General features: G+C 37.2%; 1 protein-coding gene across 8 annotated transcripts in view; it reads left to right on the forward strand.

The window, feature by feature from the left end:
• Window positions 1-25,813, forward strand: part of Epsti1 (epithelial stromal interaction 1) — an 86,156-nt gene that overhangs the window by 40,017 nt on the left and 20,326 nt on the right. For 2 of the 8 annotated variants that reach the window (XM_048800963.1, XM_015484323.2), the window contains 4 exons: window positions 10,006-10,099; window positions 16,060-16,092; window positions 17,998-18,081; window positions 22,674-22,847. In XM_048800963.1, coding sequence (XP_048656920.1) covers window positions 10,006-10,099; window positions 16,060-16,092; window positions 17,998-18,081; window positions 22,674-22,847 — 385 coding nt within the window. The remainder of the gene's footprint in view (window positions 1-10,005; window positions 10,100-16,059; window positions 16,093-17,997; window positions 18,082-22,673; window positions 22,848-25,813) is intronic. The other 6 variants (XM_048800964.1, XM_015484324.2, XM_015484325.2 and 3 more) reach the window with 5 other exon arrangements.

Here is a 25,813-nt window from a genome sequence, read left to right on the forward strand (position 1 = left end):
CTCCATTTAGGTGGCTCAGAAAGAAGTACTTTCTCAAGAGAGAGTCAGGTTTTAGGTAATGCAGAAAAGTTTTATGCAGATATTTTAAAAAAAAATAAGTAATGTGAATTTAGAGAAAAGATACAAAAATAGTATACTTTTCAGTAAAACCTTCATCTGACTATTGTTAGTCTCTCATGCAATCATAGCATAATTATCAAAACCAGGAAATTAACATTGGTACAATACTATTAACTAAACTTGTAGACATTATTGACATTTCATCAGTTTCCCTCCAGTGCCCACTTTCAATTTTAGGATCTAATTTAAGACCACATAAAACATCTACTTATCATTATTCCTTAATTCCCTCCTATCTGTTAGTAACTCATTTTTTCTTTTTCTTTTCATAAACTTAACACTTTCAGTAGGTACTGGTAGTCACTTACAATATCCCCCAATTTTTATTTGCCTAATATTTTCTCATGATTAGATTGAGGTTCTTTTAATAAAAATACCACAGAAATGATGCCATATATTCTCAGCAAATCATATAAGAGGGTACATGACATCACCAGTGAGAATTTGGTTATTGTGGTCATTTGGTAAAGGGGCTGTTTCCCCCCTTTATAACTGGTATATCTCTTGGGAAAGATATTTTAAAATTATGCTAATATTCTGTTATCCTCCAACTTTTGCCCACTGATTTCAGCATCCGTAAGTGGATCTTACCTTGATGTGTGCCTAATAGTGATATTGTATTAGAGGGAGACTTTTTGACATGAGATTAAAGATATAAAGGATTGGTTCTTGGTTAAAGATAAAAAATTTATTGCATATCGAAAAGCTAGGGAGGCTAAATGGAGGGGTGGGGGCTTAAATGGTAGGTATGTTGGGCAGTATGGGATTGATTAATGATGGATGATGGGTGTATTAGTCATCTTCCATCATTATAACAAAATACCTGAGATGATCATCTTATAAAGATAAAAGATTTATTTTAGCTCATAGTTTTAGAGGTTCCAGTCCATGATTAATGTGTCCCATTGCTTTGGGCTCATAGCAAATTAGCACATCACTGCAGGAGTGTGTGGCAGTACAAAACTGCTCACCTTATAGCCAGGAGGCAAAAGAGGAAAGGGAAAAGACTGGGAGCGCACAATCTTCCTTAAGAGAAAACCGCCAATGATCTCAAAGTAGTCTTCATCTCTTGAAGTATGATATCACCACCTCCCAATTGTGTTACCCTGTGTACCGAGCCTTTAACACATGGATCTTGCAGAACATTTAATGTACAAACTATAGCAATGATTAAGGAATGAAGCACTTGGAGGTGACTGAGATAAATAGAATGTGTGAGACAGAATAGAATTAGTTCATAGGAGGGGTAAGCCATGGTTCTACATTGCCACTTTCATGCAATTAATTTTTGTTCAGACTGTAAATTTGCATAGAGTAGTTTGGCAAAATTAAGATTCAAGCACGCATATTCACTTATAGAAACTTATACTAGAAATTAATTCTATTTCTAGGTAAATATTCTAGAAAACATATTTATATGTACAAGACAGATATAGCAGGGTATTCAGTGGAACAACATAAATATCTATCAGTAAGACTGCTAAATGCATTATGTAATGTCTGTATTGTAGCATGCTACTCAGAGACCAAAAGAATGAAGTTAGACATATCAGCATTAATATGGAAAGAAATTTGAAGAATGTTAATTGAAAATAAGTCAATATTTAAAACAAAATTTTATAGTGTCCCTCTTAAGGGGGAAAAATCTATTTAGGGTAGGAAAATCTATGGGACGAAAAATGGACACACAAATTTCAAAGGATGAGAATGTACGTGTCTTTCTTGTTGAATGACTGGGGCCAGTGTAGGAGTCAGCAGGTTTTGTCACTTGGCATTAGGACACTCAGTCTCCAGCATGAAGTCAGGGGCCTTCCAAGCTCTTTTGGAGTGCTACCATCAGATAGGAGAAGGAAAGAGTACTGAGTCAGGTGGGAAATTATTGATGTGTGTCACTTCAGGACTGGACCTTGCTTACATTTCATTGTCCAGAACTCAGATATACAGCCACATCTAATTGCATGGGAGCTGGGAAATATAGTCTAACTCTGTGTCGAAGAAGCAGAAAAACATATTTAGAGAAGAGCTGGTGGTCTGTTTATCCTAATTACCCTCTGTGAAGTAAACTTCTATTCATCGGTTATCATCCTAAGCAGATATTTACCACTAAATGGAAAATAGTCCAGGAGGATTCATATGAGACAACTCATGATGTTGAATTTTGGGGAAAAGGGTAAGGTTTACAGGAGTATTAAGCAGGACTTTTGTTTTTTGTTATTTAAACTTTTCCTTGTTAAGGTGAGATTGCAATAAATCACCAAGTTGATCTTAAAGCAGGAGACGGAAACTTTATTCACCAACCAGCATTCTGAATTCACCAGCTGGAGGGCCAAGGGGTAGGCTGCAAGTGTATACCCTTCGACCCCCTCCTAGGGTTTGAGTACATCTATTATAGTCCAAAACCATATTGTCCAAAAATATACATATTATAGCCCAAACTCATAAGTGGCTGTTGTTATTATTCAAAACCATAAACAAATGTCATGAGATCTAAAATCATAAGCAGGGAGTGGGCCAAAATGTCCCTAGTTGAGTACAAGTTAAAGAATGGTGACACAATCAATCTCTGACAGGGTGCATTGTCCAAGAAAAATGGGAACCAAAAGGAGAATACTTTTACATTGATAAGAATTGCCATTTTGTGTTGCCAAACATGCTATGCTAAGCAACTACTGATGGGTACAGAGGCAGGACTTTCCCATGGGAGAAGCATTTCTTACTTGTGGAGTCTCAGGGCTAAATGGAGTCGATTTGGTCATTGCCCATATAGCCTGACCCATTATATTTTCATATAATATTCACATACCACTTTTGTGGTTAATGATTCAAAGCTTTAAAGACCAGTTAAACCAGGAGAAAGTATTGTTTAAAGTATATAAGATAGTTTGGTTACTATGAGTAAGTGCAAATTCTAGTTCTCCCAGAGTTACTACTCACATTTATGTTTTGTTTTATATGTCTTATTCTTGTGATCTCTTAAGTAGAGAACTGTGCATTTGCCAGTAGATTTTCTCCCACCCTCTTACTTCCCTAGGCTCCATGTGTGCTTATAGGTATGTGAATGTCTTGTGTTATACGAAACTGACTCGGCAAAATAATACCTCTTCAGATTGCCTTATAACCCATATTGCTAAGACCATAGCAGAGGCTTGGGAAATACCTGTTGTCTGTGTGAGTACATACATGTGGGAGTATAAGAGTGACTGCCAACTTTCCTGAACCTCATGGTGGCAAAGTTCAGGTTTGTGAAGCTATTGCAAAGTGTGGGTGGAATGCAGGGCTAGATAGCTCTTGCATAGACAGTTCCTAAGACACACTGAGATTTTGTTTCCAAATGTGTTATATAACATGAATTATTCATAGGTCTGAATCATGTGGACCTAAGATAATTATGCATATTAAATATCCATCTGTATTACTATAGTAGTTCTTAAGATCACCAGGGGTGCTTTTAAAAAACAGATTCCCAGATTCCACTCCAGACAGGCTAGAAAGTCAAAGACTTGAGTCTAGTAATTTCTCAGAAGCACCATCAACGAGGCTCCTGTATCCAGCACCACACAGGTCTTCTCACTGGCATTTTGGAAACTATTATAGCATCTGCCAAGTCTTGCCCTAGTAAACACCACCCAAGTGTGTGTGCTTTTTCTCTTTGAGAAATATTTCAAATATACAGGAAATATGTATCAGCCACCAAGGGCACATTATTAAGATTCAACTTTTATTTGCTTAATTTTTAAAAAGAAATTGAACATTAGAGACTGTTAAGTTTTATCCTTTCCCCTTATCCCTTTCTTACTCCTCTTTTCCAGAGCAGTAACCACTATCCTAGAATGTAACGTTTGTCAGTGGCCTTCAGCCAGAACCACCAGGGACACACCTGTAATTGAACAAGTTGAGTTTATTGTCACAGCAAAGTAAAATGCATACCATAGGGAACAGTGGGTTATCTCAGTAAGAAAGTGTTAGAACCTATTAAAGGATTTGGGCTTTGGTTGGGTAATTTTGCAAAGGGCCTAAAGAAACAGGGGTTGCCTTGGATTGGATTGAATGCTATCAGACAGTGGAGACAATTTTACGATTAGGTATCTTGATAAATTTCATCGATAGAGAGAACAGACTAGAATGAGGGTGAAGTTGTAAGTTGTAAAGTTGTTAGAAGTAGCAGTTATTTGCCCTGTTAGAGGGATGGATGTTTGTAATGGGTGGATTGCACGATGACCCTGTGTGAATTTATGTCCAACAGTAGAACAAGTCTTAACTTTGCAGGGTTCAGTCAGTTTGTAATAACACTGAACTCTAGACCAATTCCTGGATGTCAGAAGCTCTTCCTCTTCCTTCTCACTATTCAAGTTTTTCTAATTTTACTATCTGTGTATGAATTCACAACTGCTGGGTTTTTATAATATTACTGTATCGTGATTTTCACAATTGTTTTTATTTCTTTACTGAATTGTTTTTGAGACACAACTATATTGATTCATGATATAAATTAACCCATTCCCTTCTTCCCTCCCTTTTCTTCCTCCTACTTTTCCACCCTCCATCTTCTTCTTTCTCTCTCTCCCCCGAGGCTCTTAAATAGTGCTGCATTACGTGTCCTTTCTCAATTCTCCTTATCTACCTGTGCCAGAGTTTCTCTAGTGTAAACATTTAGACTTTGTGTACATACTCAGCTCCACCAAGTATTGCCAAGTTGCTCTCCACAGCAGTGAGACCAATTTGCTCTTCTATCAGCAATTCCTAAGAGGACCAGTTCTGCCAAACACCCTCTGTAGTATGAGACAAGGTTTTCATACTTTTTAATTTTTTTTCTTGCCAATTTGGCAGATGTGTAATGGTGTCTTGTTTTAATTTCCATATTCCCAATTATTAGTGAGATTGACCATCTTTTCTCATGGGTATTGCTCATGAGAAGCAGTCAGGCACAGTGGCTGCAAGTATGGCCTCTGGAGCCAGGCTGCCTGGGTCTGAGCCCAGGTTTTGACAGTTACTAGCTGTATGACCTTGAGCAACTTACTTCTAGGAACTGGAGATGACAATGGAATTCTTGCAAGGTTGTCATAGAAGGAATGTATATAAAGTTTTTCAGTATGGCCCAACACATAATAAATACTATATGCGCCCTGAGCTGTTGCTCTTCTAATTGTTGTTGTTAATCTTTTTTCCTATATGAAGTATGTGTTTCTATTTTTTGCCCAATTTTCTATTGGGCTGTTTGTCTTTGTGTAATTTGATTTGTTAGCATTCTTTATATATTTTGCACATTAACTCTTTTTATTATTTTTTTCCTTGGCTGTAAATATTTTTCATGGTCATTTTTTTCATCTTATGTGTAGTACTTGCTTTTCTTATATTAACAGAAAGATGTAGAGTTATAAACTGTAAATGAAGTGCTATACCTTAGTATGAGGCATAAATATGAAATATTGTCTGATACCCTTCTCTCTCCAACTGTTAGATAATGGACATAGAACTGCAAAGCCACTATTTCTCAGCCCTTTCTTTAATAATAGAATTCAGCCTTGCTTATTCTTTCTTTTAAAATAAACATAAAGCATATATAGTTAAAAATGCATTGTCAACAGTGCCAACCCAAACAGGCAGAAACAAAATCAGCCTGTCAGAGTTAGGAGGACTTTGGGGGCACATCTGACAAGTAGATGTTTTCTTTTTCTTCTTTTTTTTTTTAGTACCGGGAATTGAACTCGGAGGCACTCAGCCACTGAGCCATATCCCCAGCCCTATTTTATATTTTATTTAGAGACAGGATCTCACTGAGTTGCTTAGAGCCTTACTGTTGCTGAGGCTGGCTTTGAATTCATGATCCTCCTGCTTCAGCCTCCTGAGTCACTGGGATTACAGATGTGTGCCACTGCGCCCGGCAAGTAGATGTTTTCTTTGGTGTGTTTGTATTTGATCACACAGCATTGGCCCTCAGTGTTCCATTTTTTTTTTTTAATTAGTTGCCAAATCATTTCACATTAAAAATCTCAGCATTTTGTTACGACAGTGAAAACTGGGACATCTGGCATGCTGGCCTGGGCTCCCATGGACAACAACAGTCTGGAGCTAAGAAGCAGCTGATCCCTTTACGTGGAAGCTCACTCTCTAGTTTGTCAAAATCCCCGACACACTCTCTGGCCTCTATCATTGACCTCAGTGGCAATTGTCATTTATCACCAGGTCTGAGCTCCTGTTTCCCTCACTCATTTGTCTGAGCCCTGTAGTCATTTGAGTTTGTGTGGAAGCTAACAGAAGGTGAGGGAAAGTAGCACTGCTCCATTTACTCCCGAGCAACATAAAAAGTACCAGGAGAGACGTTTGTACTTATTTTTCAACAGGAGTACCTTCCCCATTATGACTGTTTATAATTGTAGTTTAACATTTTGATGAGAATATCCTTATATATCCTGTCATAATTTGTAGTTGGCAGATATGGGCAACTAGGTAGGGAAAGTTGCTTAATACCTTGTAGCCCTGATGTTAGTCTCTTGACTCACCAACTTCTACGAGTCCATGTTAATTTTTGTTCTTTTTTTTAGCACATTATTTTTTTAATTGTATATGGTAACAATGCCATTATTTATTTATTTATTTATTTTTATGTGGTGCTAAGGATTGAACCCAGTGCCTCACATGTCCTAGGTGAGCATTCTACCACTGAACTACAACTCTAGGTCCAACATTTTTTTTTTTTTTTTGACTATTGAAAATCCCAGTTTTCTAATTCTCAAATCAAATAACTTTACAGAAATTGTCTTTTGCAATTCTGGGCTAGTCAAAGGAGTCCTCAAAGGTAAACTTCACTCTCTGTGGCCTTTCCTAGTTTTTTTTTTTTTTTTGTCATTTTATGGGGGTCAAATTTTGTTACTGATGACTCTTCATTGACAGTTATAAATATTCCATCATACTACAATATAACAAGCCATTTTCTTGTCCTTCCCTAATTTTTTCAAAGTGAATTTCCTCAAACCCCTACCTATCTTCAATCTAGACAAAGTTTTAGTGATTTTAGGATAAATTAATGCTAATTTTTATACTCTGGGTCTAGGTGGTTCCTAGATATGAAACACAGACATCTCAAGGATGAGTTATCTTCCCCCCTTTCCCAGCATTCCCTTTTCATCCTAAAGTTCTGAAATGACTGAGAAGCCAAATGGAATCCTTGAAAATTCTTTTTCCTATTCTTCTTCAGCTCTTCTTGGCTTCTTATGTACTTTTGGAAGTGAGAAATTATTCTCTTTACATATTTATTTATGTTGTATTTTCAGCATAGGCTGATTGCTGTCTTAAACAGGCCCCAAAATATATAGTGTTTGAGTGTTATCTGTGGTTTTTATCTTGCTCATTTAAGATATGAGTGAACAGGTTTGAGATTAGGCTTCCTCCCATCAGGTACTTAGGTACAAAAATGGACAGAAATTCTACCAACTTCACTATATAACCTCCAAAGTTTCTCTATAAGTTAACCCTTTTTCATACAACCATTTGGCCAAAATGTATGGAGGCATGTAGCTGGGAAATTTAAAATAAACTTCAGTCCTGGAAATGGTGTGCATTATCTCATCTCACATTCATTGGACAAGATTCAAGTATATTGCCAATCTTTGCTGTCAGGGAGGCCAGGAAACACTGTAACCAAGTATGACCAGGATAAGAGGAGAACATAAGTTTTGGTGAATGTTTAGCATCCCTGCTACAGCTGTGAGATATTGAGGAGAAGCAATCCTGATGAAACTTTAGGAATAAGCCATAGGAATCATCCCAAGAACAAGCAGGAAGGATCCTTGAAGATCAAAGTTGGACCTGTAAACTAAATCTCCAAAACCAGTCTAACCAGTTGCTCTGTAGAGAGTAAAAGAAGTCCTGTATTCATGCCTGGGTCAGAGTGATAAAGTATGAGAGGACCACCCACCTGCAATAGATAGTAGGAACACCAAGGGAAAGCTGGCTCAGAGTGCCCAGAGTTTAGATTCTTAGTCTAGTTGGACTTCCTTCAAGGCCATTTTCCTGTGTTTGTTCTTCAACAAGGTTATTTTATTTTTAGAACTGATGACCACAGTTACCTACAGGGATCCCAATTCAGTTTAGTATATGGGAATTCTATTATCTACCAGGCACTGTGCCAATAGTAGAAAAACACCACTTAGCTTAGTAACTCAAGGCTTTCCTTGTTTGTATTGTTCATTGTTTGGAAATAATCCACATTCTCCTGAGTCCCCTATTTATATTTCCATGTCAGTCCCAGGTCTGTCACCATGCTTTACTCTTGCAGTCTGGGTGGGACAGTGTGGCTGGTGGCCCTGCACCCACCCAGTTTGTACTTGGCATTAGCAGGAAAGAAGCAGTGGGCAGTGCACAGTGAGCCCCTGTCAGTCAACGAGGTCTACAGTTCCTTCCGTACCACTGAGTTTCTTTGTCCCTACTTTTCCCCCTGTCTGCACTCCATTAACAATATTCAAAAATCTCATCCAACTTCTTCTGGCAACTCTTCTTTTTACACTTTTGACTGATGACTTCCTAAAACTCCAGACAGTGGGGTGGCTTCCAGGCTGTGTGACTTCATAGTCTCCTTGTCTTAATCTGGGTGAGATAAGTAATCCTAGATAAATGGAAGGCCTGTGTGTCTCAACTGCGGAAGTCTTACACTTCTCATGGTTTTGTGTTTTGTTTCACTTTTAGATATTTCTTTCCAGCAACCCTCTAAGCTGACTTAAATGCCAGGTTCTACCTAAGGAATTGTTCAATGGGGGTATTGGTATCTCTCTTCTTTTAAAATTTCTAATTCCTCTTGTTGATTCACCCACCCCGCACTGGATGATATTGGTTCTTACTGAACCCTTTGTGTTTCATGCCCACTTCCTAAGTACTTGGTGACTCTGATCTTAGCAGTACAGAAACAGCAGGACATCAGGAAGGAGATGGGAGCAGGCTGCAAGAGTCTGCCACAATATAAATCAGGCCTCAATGAGGTGTTTGGTTATAAATGTGGAATAAGAGGTTAAAAAAATCCCATAAATTCCATGGGAAAAGGACAAGGGAATAGAAAATAACCCAAACAGAATGGAGCAGTCATTACAGAAAGGAATGGGAACTAATTTCAATGGTCTGTGACTGACATTAGGTGAGAGGAGAAATTGGGGTGGTGGCTTGGATTAAAGGAAAAACAAAGAACTTCTCATTAAGAAGAAGAAATTTCTCATTAAAGAAATTTCTAGGTCAACCTTTCAGAGCTCTAAGGAAATGTCAGAAATGCAGACCAGAATCAGCATCACTTTTTAACCTCTGTGGACAGAGGTTCTCTGCATGCCTTGACTCAAATGCACATCTGAGTGTGTGTCTGGAGACAGAGGGTTCATTTCTGCTTCCAGAATCTCAATAGATGGGAAAGAGCTGCTGAATTAGAGGGTACATATATCCTGTAGGTAGTCAAAGCCACGAGGAAGATGGGGACTGGAGAAAGACTCCTGGTGGGTGAAGGGCTTAACGTAAGACTGTGTGAAACGAGGTGTTGTAGGGGATTCATGTTGCACAGTTCCATACTGGAGTCTGGTGTCAGACTTAAAATGTTCACATAGGAAATTAGGCCTGTACTGTGGAGTCTGAGAGAGTGTCATCTCCACGTCAGTAACGCAGAGTGGGAAAAATGAAATCATAGGTTCGCATTTCACAAACCTAGTTTTCTATTTTTCAAACTAATGTTCTTCAAGAATGCAGTTTTGTTTTGATTTGAGACTGTAACTTGCTCTCCACCTAACCTTTTGTTCTCCCTGGGATACTTTCAGTCATCTCCCAATAAAAGTCTAGGTTAGTATCCAAAGCCACAATAAACAACAGGATCTCTATTTTTATGAAGGCACTAACACCTGTTTGTGTTTCTGGTAGCACAACTGCTGCATTCTTGAGCAAACTGGATGCAGAGTTGCCAAACAGAAGTGCCTATCAAACTGCTCCTCGTGACCTGCAGTTCTCTACACAGGTAAGTAGAACATCAGGTGGGGTGCTGTTTGGCACCTTCCAAAGAACTGTTTAGAGACTGTGGTTAAGGTCCTTGAGTGACCGGGACAGCATAGAACTCTGAAAGTAAAGGCAGATGGCCTGATCTGAAACTTTGACCTCAACTGCTCAATGAGCTACAAAACCATGCGGATATTTATTACCTACACAACGGTCATCTGTAAAGTCATTGTTCTCGCCCAGTCATCACCCATCTTTCCCTCAAATTCTTATGTCAACTTAAAGTCTACTGTGTGCACAGAGCACTCTAGTAGAATGAGGGAGAAAAACAGTCAGAAAGCACCATTGCTTGGTCAAGAAGAAGCATTTGCGTCAGACTGTGTGTGTAGGGACATTTCCTAGTAAAGGGACACCTGAGCTGATGTTTTAAAGGTGAGTTAGTAAAGCCAAGAATCACTCCAGGTGTCAGAGTTAATTAAGACACAGAAGCAAAAACAGGTATAAAGGCAAGAAAAAAAGCATGGCTCATTTGTGGAAGAAGAGGCGGAGCTGCAGAGAAGGGAACTAGAAGGCTGCAGAAGCAATCAGGAGCCATAAGAGGCTTTGCTCAATTAGGGTACCAGAGGCAATTTGGGTGGGAGAATTTATCCTATAGAGTTTCAAGGGCATCTGTGGCCCATAGGCACAAAATATTAATAACACCACCCAGACATTGAGGCATTTAGAAATCCCCACACAAGAAGCTGATGGAGTTCCTGGTAGAAAACCCCCTGAAGATGTTTGTATGCCACGTTGGAGGACTTGCACCCCATTCTGTGAGTACAGAAATGTTGTAAACCAGGAGGGCTCAAGGTCAGATTTAAGAGTTTTGACTGCATCACGCTGATAACTGTGTAGAGGATGGATCTAAAGGAATGAAGGGATAAGGAAGTCGCTAAGGCTTCTGCCCCAGTCTGGGTGAGGAATGATGAAGATGTCAACTAGGACAGCAGGTAAAGGGATGCAAATGAAAGGAAAGAGAGCTTAGAAGATGAAAGCAGCTAGGGCTTGGTTATTGACCAGCTAATCAGGGATAAGAAAATAAATGTCACTAAGGATGTCCCTGGAAAGGAAAAGATGGACATAAGTTTTAAAAAGTCTTAATATTGACCTGCCCAAAAGCTGGAAAACTATGTCGTTAGAGAAATTTGATCTTCATATTCCCCTGTCCCCATCCCTTTCTCATTAGGAACCATGTTTTAGAATATTAGGAGGACATTATGACACTCTTAGAAAAAGTTCATGGTACTCCTTCCTACAAAGCTTTATATGTCCCCTCCTCCTGCCACTGCCTCTGATGTGGTGTTTCAAAGTCTAAATTTGCCAGTGTGGGTCTTCCATAAGTCATATCAATTGAAATCCGTCATTTCTGTCCCCTCATTGCAGGATCTGGGGAAAGAATTGAGAAGCTGTAGGTAATGGGTTAAATCATGTGTAGATGACACTCCTCATCATCTGTCTGGATATCCTTGTGGCTGAGGGGAGTGGAGGGTGACAGGAGTTGGGTGGCTCTACCAGCTGGGGTTTTGTTTGCCAGGGTGGTCTTGCTTTCTGTTTGAGAGCTTCTGAATCCTGTGATTTGCAACACCTGGCAGAACTGCGTGAGCTTGCTCTATTGATCTTGGCTTATTTCTTCAATTTAACAAGATCATCCTGAATTTTAATATTATCGTCCAAAGCATTAGCAGTGCTCCCAGAGCTGCATATTCTGTGGATTGATTAGTGCATTTGTCACACAATCCTCAGAGCTATCAATAGAAAATATAGAGCAGGATTGGCCCCAGGATGGTTCCTTATGAACTGCTTGCAATAGCTGCTCTCATTTTGACACCAAACTATTAATAAGTTTTTGGTGTTCAATATATTTAGCTGACTTTTTAACCCATATTTTACTCTTCTCATTCTGTCTAATCCATATGCATAGAATTCTTCTGAGAATGCTTTGTGGAACCATTTCTAATGCTTTAGGAAAATCAAATATGTACATTACACTTCTGTGAAGAGCATTTCTTCTCTGTTAAAAGAGGGCACTTGGGGTTTGCCTTAGCTGTGGTTAATGTATAGTGTGGAAAATGTGTGATTCCCATCTCTATGGGATATGAGTAGCTGGGAGGATTTGCTTTTCTTTTTGCTAATTTTAATTATACTACCTAACACAATTTTTCTGAGAAAATTTTTCTTCTTAAGACATGAATTGGTGTGAAAATACTTTGTATACAACCAGAGATATAAAAAATTGTGCTCTATATGTGTAATATGAATTATAATGCATTCTGCTGTCATATACTTAAAAAATTAATAAAATAAAAAATTTCTTCTTTTTTATTTAAATGTGGATCTGACATTGGCAGATGGGAGTTTAATTAATACTATATAGTTATGTTGATGAAAAAGTCCTTCAGGTTTAGGACTTTAGACCACAGGTATTTACAGAGCCCACTTACATGCATGTTGATGGAGTTCTCTGTACTGTGTGTGTGTGAGGGGCAGAAGGTCATACCTTCCTCAGTCATCATCACTGAATATTTCCAGTTGCATAGTAAATGATTTTCAATTCCTGGTTTGTATCTTCTTTTTCTTCTACAAAGAATAGCCATTTCTTTTTCTTTTCTTTTTTTTTTTTTTTTAATGTATCTTCTTGTTCCACTTCCCCAGATCATTGAGTGGCTCCCTAGATCTTCAAGGATAAGATCAAAATGCCTTAGCTTATATATCTGCTTTCTACTCTCTGTCCGTCCTCTTGTCCCTGTCTTGCCTCCCCTATTCTCCCTCCTTCATTACCTTCCTGCTTCTTGAAATATTCTCATTCCCTCCCTCCCTATCTCCCCCCCTCCCCTGCTTCTCCTCAGTCTTCTAGGGCCTGGAGGACTGGCCTCCAGTCTAGATCTTTGCTCCTCTAAATGTGGTCCTTGGACCAGTCACATGGCCATCACCTGAGAACTTATGGAAATGCAAACAAATCATAGGCCCCACTCTAGACCCCCGAGTCAGAACCTGCATTTTTAACACGATCCATGGGCGATCTGTGTGCATATTAGTGTTTCAGAGACTGTCCTGTACTCATGCTCTCATTCTGCCCTGCACACTCTATGCAGTTTGGTTATTATAATTCATGTGCCATGTATTCTTTCTTTCAAGATTACAAATGACACTCAAATATCTATGTCCCTCTTGCACCCCTTTGATTCTACTTCTCCTCCAATACTTCAGACTCCTTGTATTTCCTATTGCTGTGTAACTAATTGTCACAAACTTAGTGATTTAATTCAACATAAATTTATTCACTTTAATTTCTGGGGTCCAGAAATTTGGAATGAGTCTTAGGGTACTAACCAAAATCAAGTGGTTAGTAGAGTGCCTGCTGGTTGCTTCTTCTGGGGCATCTGTTCCTTGCCTCCTTGGCTTCTTGTCCCATGGCTTCAATGCTCTAATCTGTGCTTCTGCTTCATGTCATCTTCTCTCTATTCTTTGACCTTTTGTCTTCCTGTTATAACGATCATATTGATTACTCTGGATCCATCAGGACAATCCAAGCTCATCTCCCCATCCCAGATCTTTAATTTCTACAGAATCCCTTTTGCCATATAAAGTAACATTAAGAGGTTCCAGGAGTTAGGATGGGAACGTCTTTGGGAGGTGGCATTATTTATCCCACCTCACTCTCCTAGTTGTTTCTTTTGTTATTTGGTGCTCAGTGTCTATGAACATGTAAATTGCTATCTCTGATCCATTTTAAACCTTATTAACTCATTTTTTTCTTCTCATTCTCCCAGTGTAATTTTTCAGTATTTCATGATTTCCCTTTTCTTGCTACCTGGCCAGTTAGTATATTCTGGTTACATTTTCTTTCTTTTTAACTTTTTAAGCATTTTCCTTTATTTTTTACATTTTCTTAGTTTCCTTTGCATATCTGACAGTCTTTGGCTTTTGTGACTATTCAACCATATATCAATTGATTCAAATTTCTGTACGATTTTTCATTTTATGCCAGCTTGTCAATTCTGCCCTCCTCTCCCCGTTGGGTTCCTCTTACCACCCCCTCTAAACTGTATTAGTTTTTCTATAGTGCTGCTACACAGATATTGTTCTGGGACTTTCCCTGAACATAATGGTCCTCAGTCTCCTCTGCACAGTGGACTAACCTGGGGAGCTTTAAAAATTGCCACTGCCTGGGTCTCACCCCCAGGGATCCTGCCATATTGTAGTCTGGGTCTCAGGATTTTGAAAAGCTCCCCAGGTGGTTCTAAAGTGCAGCCAAGGTTGAGAATCACTGCCTTGAAGCCATCGTGGGAATCACTTTTATTGCTTTCTTATCTTGAATCTTCCAATTTCTGGACCTCATTTCTTTTATTTTCCTGCTTTATTTCTTTGTTTTGGTGGAACATATTATTTAGTAGCTTCCCCAGAGAAGATGTATGGAAGGCAAACGTGTTCAGGTCCTTCCATATCTGAAATTATCTTTATTCAGCCCTTATATTTTGCTTGAAATTTAACTGGTAACTCTTCCAATTTGGAAATAATTTTCCCTCGGAATTTTGAAGACATTGCCCTTCTAGTTTTGGAGAAGAAAAGGTTGGTTCATGAGAACTCCAGGTTCAGCTGAATTTTAGTTCTTATATGAGGGTTTCTCTGTGCTTCTCCTGAAAATATGTTAATATCTCCATTTATTTTTCTGACATTCTGTAATGATGTAGCTTAGTCTGGGGGGTCTTTAAAAATTCATTTTCAATCTAGAAATTAATCTGTAGTTCTAGATGATTTGTGTTATTTCTTCGATTTATTAACCTTCATTTTCTCTTTATGGAATTCCGATAATTCAAATCCCAGACCACCTGGATTTTATACTATCTCTTCATCTTCTTTGTCTTCACAGATTTTCACCTGTGAATACAGATGTCTCTTGGGTTTTGAAGATAGAGTTTGTGTTTGTTTTCTCCTCTCTTCAGGGTAATTTCTGGGAGAAGAAAAGAACAAAACCTTGCTTACTCTGTCTTGAGAATGTAACAGTTATCATGGGCTGCCTTGTGCCCCCATCTCAGTTTATATGTTTGAGGGCTAACCCCCAGCATCTCAGAATCTGACCTTATTTGGAGATCGGGTCTTCATAGAGGTAATTAAATGAAAATGAGTCCATTAGGGTAGATTCTAATGAGGATGAAAGGGATCCTTATAAAAGGAACCAGTTGGACATAGAAACATGCATAAAACGAACATGATGTGGAGAGACAGGGTAAAGATGGCCATCTACAAGTCAAGGAGAAAGGCCTGGAACAGATAGATCCTCGCCTCACAGAAGCAATCAACTTGAAGAGACCTCGATTTTTTTATTTCTATCCTCCAGAGTCATGAGATAGTAAATTTTTTATCTTTAAGCTACAAGTCTGTGGCACTTTGTTCTGGAAGCCCTAGCAAACTCTCTGGCGAGCTCTCTCGCTGGCTCTCTCTTTTTCCCTAGCAGACTCTTACAATGCTAATTTCCATTTGTTGCTTTGGTGGCATTTTCCATTCTTAGTCTGATTCCTACTTATTTTTTTTAAACACAGCTTAGTTTCACCCACTTGGAGAAGATGTCCTTGATCTAGTTTAATTAAATGTTTTCCTGTATTGTGACAGTATAGTATTACAATACTGAAATGCTTGCTCTCTTTGTCTGACTTCCACATGAGGCTTGAGGCCCCAGGATTGTGTCTTGATACAGTGCTTGCGGATGAGACACTTAAATATTGTTTATTGAATAAATGTATCATCAGCATAGCTTTGGGGGAAGATGAGCAAAATGTACTTTGTTGAATGACAAAAGTTGAGCATAAATATTATATTAAATGAATATTTAATGCTAGAAAAATTTTGTGGATACAGTAACTTAGACATTTCTGGTATTAAGAACTAAGAAAAATAGAGATCAAAAGTTTTTTTCTCCCTCCTCTCATTATTTTTGAACAGAAACTTCCTGCCCTGTCTACAGATTACAGCTGGGTAAGCATGCATTAAGACTGCAAGTGACTTTAAACACTCCATATCTAAAGGCACCATGTGACTTCCTAGTTTCTGTGGCCTTTTAAATGACACCTTTTATGTCTAATAACCATTATATTTCTCAATTGAAAATTAGGACCCATATTCTGATATAAGAACAAAGCATTAAGTTTAAAAGGAAGGTATTCAAATAGAATTTCAATTCTTTGCTTAAGTCATAATATTTACTTTAATGGTATATAGTACTCTGCTTTTGAATTTCCTAAACAGAAACTGTCTTCTTCCCTCACTTTCTTTTCTTCCCTGCTTGCTGGGTCTTATGTGAAATATTTGCGATGAAGACTCACCTTCTGTAATATAAAAAAGAAGGGGTCATCAGAGAGACACTCCCTACCTTCAGTAGCTTTTCACAGTCCCCTTGTGTTTGCATATAGATAAAAGACAATCATAGTTTGTAGTTTTACCTGTCTGATGTAGTAGACTTTGGAGATATGAGGGATTTCTGAACACATGGAGCTCCACTATTCTCATTGGTATTCCTGGAGATGGTACAATTCCAAAAGCTTCTCTCTCTCACTGGAAAATGGGTGTTACTGTTTGATGATATATGGGTTTTTATAGTGACAGGAATGGGAGAATGAACTAAGAAGTGCTTGAGAAAAATTACAGTAAGGAAAAAGGGGGAAACAGCCTACATGAACTTTATGGATTATTAGTTGAGAGAACGAGGCCTGAAATATGTAGCCTGATGCCGCGGTGCTGCTGGGAGTTTTATGAGAAGAGTGGAATTTCCTAAGGATTGGGTTTTAGGCTGTCCTCTCTGCCTTTCAGGAGCTGGGCCTACAAGTCAATGCGAGGGAGAAGAAGCACATGACAAATGAACAGAATACAGATGTTCTTGATGGGGTTATATCCCAATAAACCCACCCTAAGTTGAAAATATCACAAGATTGAAAATGCATTTAATACTCCTGCTCCATTGAACAGCCTAGCTTAGCAACACACACACAGTGTAGAGTGCCAGTGGTTTATCCTTGTGATCGTGGGTCTGACGGGAGCTGCAGCTCACTGCCCCTGCTAAGCATGTAGAGAGAGTATTTTACTGCATATTGCTAGCCTGGGAAAAGATCAAACTTTGAAATACAATTTCTCTAGAATGTGTACCACGTTTGCACCATTATGGACTTGAAAAATCATAAGTCGAACCATTGTAAATCAGGGACCCTCTGTAATTGAAATCTCATACATTTCAGAATATGTGATCACTAGGCCAGCGTGTGGAACCCTGATGTGGTTGGTGGGTCAGAATGACAGAAGGACATCCTACAGCAGGTCCTGGCTCTCCTGAGGCTCCTGTGCTCCAGAACAGGCTTTGCTTTCCCTCTCAGAACTAGAAATGTGCTTCAGGTACAGATTAGGGTTGCAAAAATTCAGAAAAAAAAAGCATTGTTGGAATTATATGGTATCAATCGCCAGTTGACAAATTTAATAGGAGATCATTAATGAGCAGTGGACATGTCAGTGCTTCTAATGTCAGTGCCACTATTGCCTGTCTCTGATAGGGACTCATCAGCTAGTTGGGATATTCTTGAAAATATCTTCAACTTCTACCAGAAGGAATAAATTATGTTGGTTATCTCTGAGGGGAAAATTTTAAAGCTTAATTAAACAAACAGTTAAATCATCCTTTAAAATGTGCTGGATGATTGTGCTTATACTAGCCTTCTTTTTATATATCCCAAGGGATGTCTTCAGATGCATGAATCACTCAATAAGCCAGTGTATGTGGAGAGCTTAGTGTTTGCTCAGTACAGAGGTTGAATTATTAGCACCAGTCCATTGTGAGCAGATTGATGTACTGTGGTGATGTTTTTCTATGGACTTTTCCCCACTGTATCTTTACAGGCTGGTAACCGAACTTATAAAGATTCTCTAAGAGAGAAGGAAAACCAACGATTGCAAAAGATGAAAGATGAACAACAGCAGAAGGTATTTACGAGACCCTACTAGTTATTGCTAATTGTTTGCTTGAAGTAGTGGGTATTTTTTAAGGGCTTCTGAGCAGAAATATTTAGATACATGAAAATCTTGGAAAAATAACACAAACATCAATAAGAGGTGAATTCTAGGCATATTTTAAGACTATAGGGATGGATCCTTCTGGTCAACATCATTGGCATACCTAGCCTCCATTGCAGGCTGCGGTGTGCTACACAGCTGGTGATGGCAATTCATGGAAAAGACCATGGAGCAAGTGTGGACTTCTGATCTGCAAAATAAAACATAGCCAACATCACTGACATTTTTTGTGAAATTATAGATGGTGGCCAAAGAATACTATGATACATAGCAAAGTAGGCATACAGAGTTATGAACTGGCTTCAGTATTCACCTAAAACAATACATAAAGATATACTACATATGTACACAAATATGTGAGGCTTTACAAATAGTTTAAGCAATAAAAATAAGCGAAATAAATTAGATATCTCCAAGTGCTGAAGGGCCCATTCACATTAACCAAATGAAATTTCCCAAATGGAAATGATGATGGCTCTCACCTTTGATAAATAGGTTCAGAGGGTCAGAAGCTCTTTAGCATGAGATGAGAATGCTGAGGAAGACCATCGATCAGATGAATATCATATTCTCCTGTCCTAATATTCTTCTGGCTATATTGGTGGTTGATAAAAACCTTCTTCTAGAACATCTCTCAAACCTGTTTTTTCCAATTATACAATTAACTAGAATTCTAACTCCCATTCTGATTTCCTTGGTTGAATTTATTTTTACTTATGTCTTTTGCTTCACAAGGATATTTATTATAGCCATTAGATGTAAAAATCACATTGTGAAGTAATTTGATCCTTTTAAGTGCCACAGTCCTCCCAATAGTGGTCAACCCCTTCCTCACTCATGTTTCATGAAGCAGGCAGTATAAATGACTTTAGTGACCATATTGTGCCTTGTGGGTGGTCATTAAACCATTAAGAAAAATAACATTGAGTTGAAAATTTAGTGATTAAGCTACTATGTAAGCAAAAAAGAACCATGAAACATTTTTACCTCTTAGTATTTTTTAGTAAGCGACTATCTTTTTGTTTTGACAATCTCTTCATCTTAAAATCCCCAGTTAAATAAACAGCATTACAGCAAGATTCTAATAATTGTTAAGTAGAAGCTAAATCTGGTGTATATTCATATTGTATTTTCAATAATGTCTGAAAAATGATGTGAAATTGTTTGACTCTCTATGTGAGCTTCCAACTTAATATCATGTTCTGAGGTACTTAGTTACTAAGGAGACTGTAGTCAGTTGTAGGCATGATTTCCTCAAAAAGAACTTCTTGTGGATTTTAAGTAGTGTTTTATAAAGTTTGGTTATATATTTGGGACATGAAAACTACTAAAAGTAGAACATTTCACAAGGTGAATACTAAAGACTTTAGAAAATCAGATTTCATTTTCAGATTGAGCTGTTGAACACTGAAAATTAAACATTTTATTTCTTAATCTTGTTTTTAGTCTAGATTTAGACAAATTTTGGGACATATGTGTTTTCTGGTTATTGATTGAACACATTTTTATTACCTCTCCTTTTATCTAGATTATTGGATATGGCTGTCAGTGAAATGAATAAATTTAGTACCTAGATAATTCCTTCTTTAGGGACTTATAACAGTAAAATATATAAGGATATTTACCCATCTGTTCTACTTTATTTTTGCTTCTCCTCCCTCCTTGCTCAATCTGTCATTGGGAAGTATCCACTGAAGGCATTCCCCAATGGGTAGACTCTCTCCTTCCTTATCACTCAGTGATTTACCCTAAGAAAGCAATAATATCATGTTTATGGTAAGGAGAGAGAGAAAACAATACATTTGTGTCATTGCAACTATTCCTATTTATTCATTACTTTCATTCAACAAACATGCATTGAATGCATGCTATGGAGTAATTCAGAGAGAGATAATTTAAATTAAATTAAGGTCTCAATACATTTATTTAGCTCCAGGCATCTCTGACTTTCATGTTCTTCTTGGCCTCTGAGGACAATAGGTTTATCCTTAAGGTTAACCTCTTAGTATTTTAATTTGATTCAGTTCCCTCTTCTAGATACTTATTTAGAATTTTCTTTTTTCCTATCCCTTCTATATATTCTTCTTCACTGACTGTTTTTTTTTTTTCTTGTTAGTGAGTATGCTCACTCCTACCATTCTAAAATAAACCAACCAACTCACTTCTTCCTTGATTCTGCTATCCTCAGAGTAACCCCTTCTTCTGTTTTTACAAGGGAGAAGAAAGACAAAATCTTACGGCAACCAACTTGTTTATTATGCATTTCATTCTTAATTCCTTATGATCTGGTTCATATTCACAAATGCTTTTACTGAAATTGCTCTCTAAAGGTAAAGTAGCTTCTCAATATAAAATTCAGTGGTCTTTTTTGCAATACCTATCTCTCTATAACTCTGTAACACTGTGTGATAACCTTTAAAGGTTTCTTTTTCTGACTTAAAAAACAAAACAAAGCAAAACTGTGCTCTTCTGGTTGATCTACCTCAGAGTAATCTATCCCAGTATTTGTTCATTCATTCATTCTGTCAACTCGAATTCCTATTATGTGTTGAACTTTGCACAAGATGCTGAAGCTACAATTAAAAACAGAATAAGCTGGGGGTGGTGGGAAGGGGAAATGTTGATCATCAGATACTAAGTTATAGTTAGTTTATTTTAACCTGTGTCACCTGGTTCTGAATGGGATGTTGACTATACACACCAGTAGTGTACTCTGGGTTTCAGAAACATAGAGGAAAAGAACTGAAGTTTCAACCATAAAGAAATGTAAACACTTTAACCATAAAGAAACACTTTAACCATAAAGTGTTTGAGGAGATAGATGTGTTTAGCTTGCTTTAAACATTATATAATGTGCACATTCATTAAAATGTCACATGATGCCTTGTTAATGTGCACAATTTTTATGTTCTTTTGTGTCAGTTAAAATTGATTTAATAAAAGAAATAGAAGCCTTCTCCACTTAATAAAGATCTTTGATAAAGTAAAATAATAATTTAAAAAAGAACAATATAGACAAGGTCTTGGCCCTCCTAAAATTTACATTTTAATGGAGGAGATAGCAATTAAAATGAGGCAAAGAAAGAAAACATTGTACATTTTGTTTTATAGTGATTCACCCCTGTATAGTAATTAATGTTGTAAGGAAATGAATTATGGGTAGTGATGACTTCAGGGAGCTATAATGATGTTAATTGCCTCTTTCTCTCCTACAACCCTGATTTTTCTTCACGCATCCATCCCACTTTGCACAGTCTGTGTGTGAGAGAAAGGGGACTCCATCCCAGCCCTAGGATTCAGTCCCAAGTGGTTCACAGGAGTTCCTTTCTCCTAGATTGTGATGGGTTCTCCTATGGACATGAGCTGTATTCGCAACCATTGAGACTAAGGCAAAAGTCTTTCAGAATAGATTTTTTATTGATTTGAAGTATTCTGTTCTTTCCATTTAATGATTTTCAGCTTGATTCCTTTTTTTGGGTCTATTTTCTCATTCTGATATTTCCTGTACCTGTTTTTTGTTCTTGTTGTTATCATTTATGTGGCATTTTCTTTTCTCATTTAATTTTAACCTGTGTCACCTGGTTTAAAATAGATTTCTAGTGACCAAAATGGATGGTTTTCCTTTTATTCAGTTTTATAGTAAAGGTAGATTTGATTTGTTCTTATTTATTATGCTTGCTAGTGTAATTTCACGTTTGTATTCTTGTCGCATAATTTACTTTTCATTAATGATATTTTATTTTTCTGACTCTCTGGTTGCATTTTCTCTGGTTCCATTTATTTATTGCCTCTCTTTCTGTTTTTCTGCCTCCCTTCCTCTGCAACCAGAAATTTTACGGTGTGTGTTTTTGTTTTTAATCTTGCCTAGCCTTTGGTTGTCTCTCTTAATCGGAACATATGTGTATCTTTTCAGTTTTCCTTTTCTCTTTTATGTTTATTCCCCTGCACTGTCCCTGCGCGCCATTCTCAGGACATCTATCAAATGGATTTCAGATATCCCATATCTCTTCTCCATATCTCTTCATTGTTTCTTATATTTCCTCTCTTCCCTTTTTTCCTTTCATTCTGGTAGAAGTCCTTAGCTAGGTCATCCTACATCAGTAGATTATTTCAAAACTCTGCCGTACTTATTTGGCACCTGTGTTGAATCTGTTTACTCACCAAGATAGCTGATATACTTTTTCATAGCAGGGTTCTGCTTAAGGATTACAATATTCTTTCTTATCTCGCCATTGATGGTAATTATACAAACATTAAAGTTTTGTATTTAATATGCTAACTGTATATTTTTTGTCTTTCCATTTAAATTTTTATTGCCGGTGATTTTGTGCCTCAAATGTTTGGTGATTCTTATGTTTATTTGGACATGTTGCTAAGTATGGTGAATGGGGAGCTTGTCTTCTGGGTGTGGTAGCTCCTCTTTTTTCCTGTGGCCTGGGTTCTAGGGACCTTACCCTTTTCCTCTGAGACCATCTCCCATTATCCTTTCCCTGTTTACCCAGAGAGATGTGTCGGTGCTTCCTGCTATGCAGCACAAGAGTGGGAGGGGACAGAGCCCACCACCAGGCTGCTCTCAATACAGATCTCCAGTTGGTCACCCCAGCATTCCCTCTGAGAGCTCCTTCAGAAGCACTGCCAACCCAGCTCCAGTTGATCCTACGCATGTGCTTTCCCAGGTAACTTATTCTAGCTTCCCTTTACCTTTTAGGAATTTCTTAAAATCTCCGATAGGCTGATTGCACTTATTGATTTTTGCATGGTTATTAATGTTATAGTCGTTTAGAAAGCAAAACACCAAAAAAAAAATCAGAAAATATTTTGGGTGACAAAATTTTTGAGGAACCCATAAAAAATTCTAGTAAAAACATTTTATGGGGAATGCATCAAAGCTGTGCTCAGAGAAAGAAAACTAAAACTTTAATCCATTCAGTACTAACAAAGGAAAGAAACGAATTAAGCATCCAATCCAAGAATTTAGAGCAAGAATATTAAATGATACTGAAGGAAGTAATTATGATAAGAACAGAAATTAATAATAAAACGTGAAGAAATAGCTGTTGTAAAAATCCAGCCACTTACTTTTTGATAAAGTCAAAATAAATCTACAGGAAGTCTAATTGAGAAGAGATTAGCAAATACACAACATTATAAGTAAAGAACTGGAACCATAGATTTGGAAAAGATTACATATAAATTCCTACAGGTAATACTGTGCTAATATATTGAAAATCTGGATTATGTGAAATTTTTTTCCAGGAAAATATAACTATAAAATGACTCAAAGAATTAAAATATGCAAAGGCTAATAAAAATTCACGATTTGGAAAGTTTTCTGAGAATTACTTTCCCCAGTGGACTAAACTTGGATAATTTTAGAAGCAAGTTCTTTCAAATGTTCAAGAACAGACTTTTTTTTTTTTCGTGTGTGCTTTATAAATGTTTCAGAGTAAGGAAAAGATGAAACACTTTAGTATTTTATTTAACTATCATCCCCATGATGTTACACTCTGATAAACGAAGCACATGTGCATATGCGTGCCCCCGCCCCCTTGTAGATACATGGTCTCATAAGGACCTAGATTGAGGTCTGAAAGAAAATTCAGCTGGCATAGTGGTGCACGCCTGTAATCCCAGTGGCTCTGGAGGCTGAGGCAGGAGGATTGTGAGTTTAAAGCCAGCTTCAGCAACTAGTGAGACCCTAAGCAACACAGTGAGACCCTGTCTCTAAATAAAATACAAAATAAGGCTGGGGATGTGGTTCAGTTGTCGAGTACCCCTGAGTTCAATCCCCAGTAACCTGCCCCACCCCAAAAAAAAGAAAAGAAAAAGAAAATTCAACTACTGGAATTTTTCTCTGAAATAGTATTTTACCAAGGCAAAGTAGAGTTTATTCTAGGAATACAAAGATAATTAGCCATCTATAACTTACTATATCTTATCACTGCAATAGGAAAAAAAAATTGAGAGAAAAAATGTTTGGCCATCTCTTTAGTAACAAAAAAGACATTGATAAATTTTAACTTTTGTCAAAAAAAAAAAAAAAAAACCCCACAAAAATAACCCACCCATAACACTTCAGTGAACTATGAAAAAAAAAAAAACGATATTCTTGACATACATATTTTTCCAAAGCAATAACCAACATTATCTTTAGTGGTGAAGTTCTAGAACAGTGAAAAACATAAGGTTGTTTGCAATCCCTACATGAATCGGTATCCTGAAAATTCTAATCTAATGCTTCTCAAAGGTATTTAATGGGAAACCCTTAATGCAAAGTTATTTGGAGGAAGACTATTAATATTGCCTGGAACAAAGTTTGGAAATTATTTTAGCCAGCTTGATAAGAAATAAAAATTCAAAATCAGTTTTTCAATTGGAATTATATTTATGAACAAGAGCAATTTGCCTGTAAACCAGGAGAATTAGCTGAGACATGGTAGAAGAAAATGAGTTCAATAAAGGAGACTTGGTTACAAAATGTGTAAAACACACACACACACACACACACACACACACACACACGAATCAGCTTTCTTAAATACCAGCAAAATTAATTAGAAAAATATAATGGGATAAAAAAGATCCCATCAAAGACCAACTATGTAAAAAATTGTTCAATAGCAGAAAAACAAAAGCTTTCCTATAATGCATAAAAATCAATTTGAATACAGCAGAGATGGCTAATGCTCCTGGGTGGTAAAACTCAATATTGCAGTAATTATAGTTCTGTCCAAATTAAGTATGAATTTAATGCAATTCAAATAAAATTTTCAATGGTCTTTGAGTTAGTTTGAAAAACTATTTTTAAATTTTAACCTGGAGAATAATTATGAAATTAAATAAGAAACTCTAGAAAAAATATGAATCATTTGTGCATTTTTGGGGGCAAGGACTTACACTAGTAGCTATTAATGTAGACTATTGCAAACTCATCCAATAATAACTCAAGGGACAAAATAAACTGGAAGTCTCTTTGGCAATATCAAATTCTGAAGTTTCCTCAAAGTTAAAATGTTAGTTCTAAAAGGTATACGTTAGTTCTTAGGAAATAAGCAAAGATGTATACAAGATGGATGTACAAATTTGATCATTTTAAAAATGAGATTAATGGAAACTTTGAAGCAATTTGTTCAGTGATAGAGGATTTGAAGTTTTTAAGAGTTGAGAAATCTTTGCAGCAGTTACTACCATATTTTAATGACATGGAAATATGCTCACGTACATGGAAAATAGATTATAAAACAGAGTGCAGACAAATGTTAAAACCTACCTCCCTTTCTTATTGCACTTTGTGCAAATTACTTCATTTCTCTAAGCCTCATCTGTTAGAGCTGATAGTGATGTTATTTGCCTCATGACATTGTTTCTAGGATCAAATGAGAGAAAGCATGTAGAATTTATCCTAACGCCTAACACGTGGTAAGCCTGAAAATGTGACCCAAGGTGATAAGAAGTTATAATCTATGTGTGTAAATCAAGAAGAAAATATACTGACATGTTAAAGGAGCTTATCTCTGTGTAGGGAATTTTATGAGTGATTGTTTTGTTTTTCTTTTTTTTTTTTTTTCCTTTGGTACCAGGGATTCAACCCGGTGCTTAACCACTGAGCCACATCCTCAGCCTTTTTTTTTTTTTTTTTTTT

The sequence above is a fragment of the Marmota marmota genome, unplaced genomic scaffold (genome assembly GCF_001458135.2).
Source record: "Marmota marmota marmota unplaced genomic scaffold, marMar, whole genome shotgun sequence".
Taxonomy (NCBI): domain Eukaryota; kingdom Metazoa; phylum Chordata; class Mammalia; order Rodentia; family Sciuridae; genus Marmota; species Marmota marmota.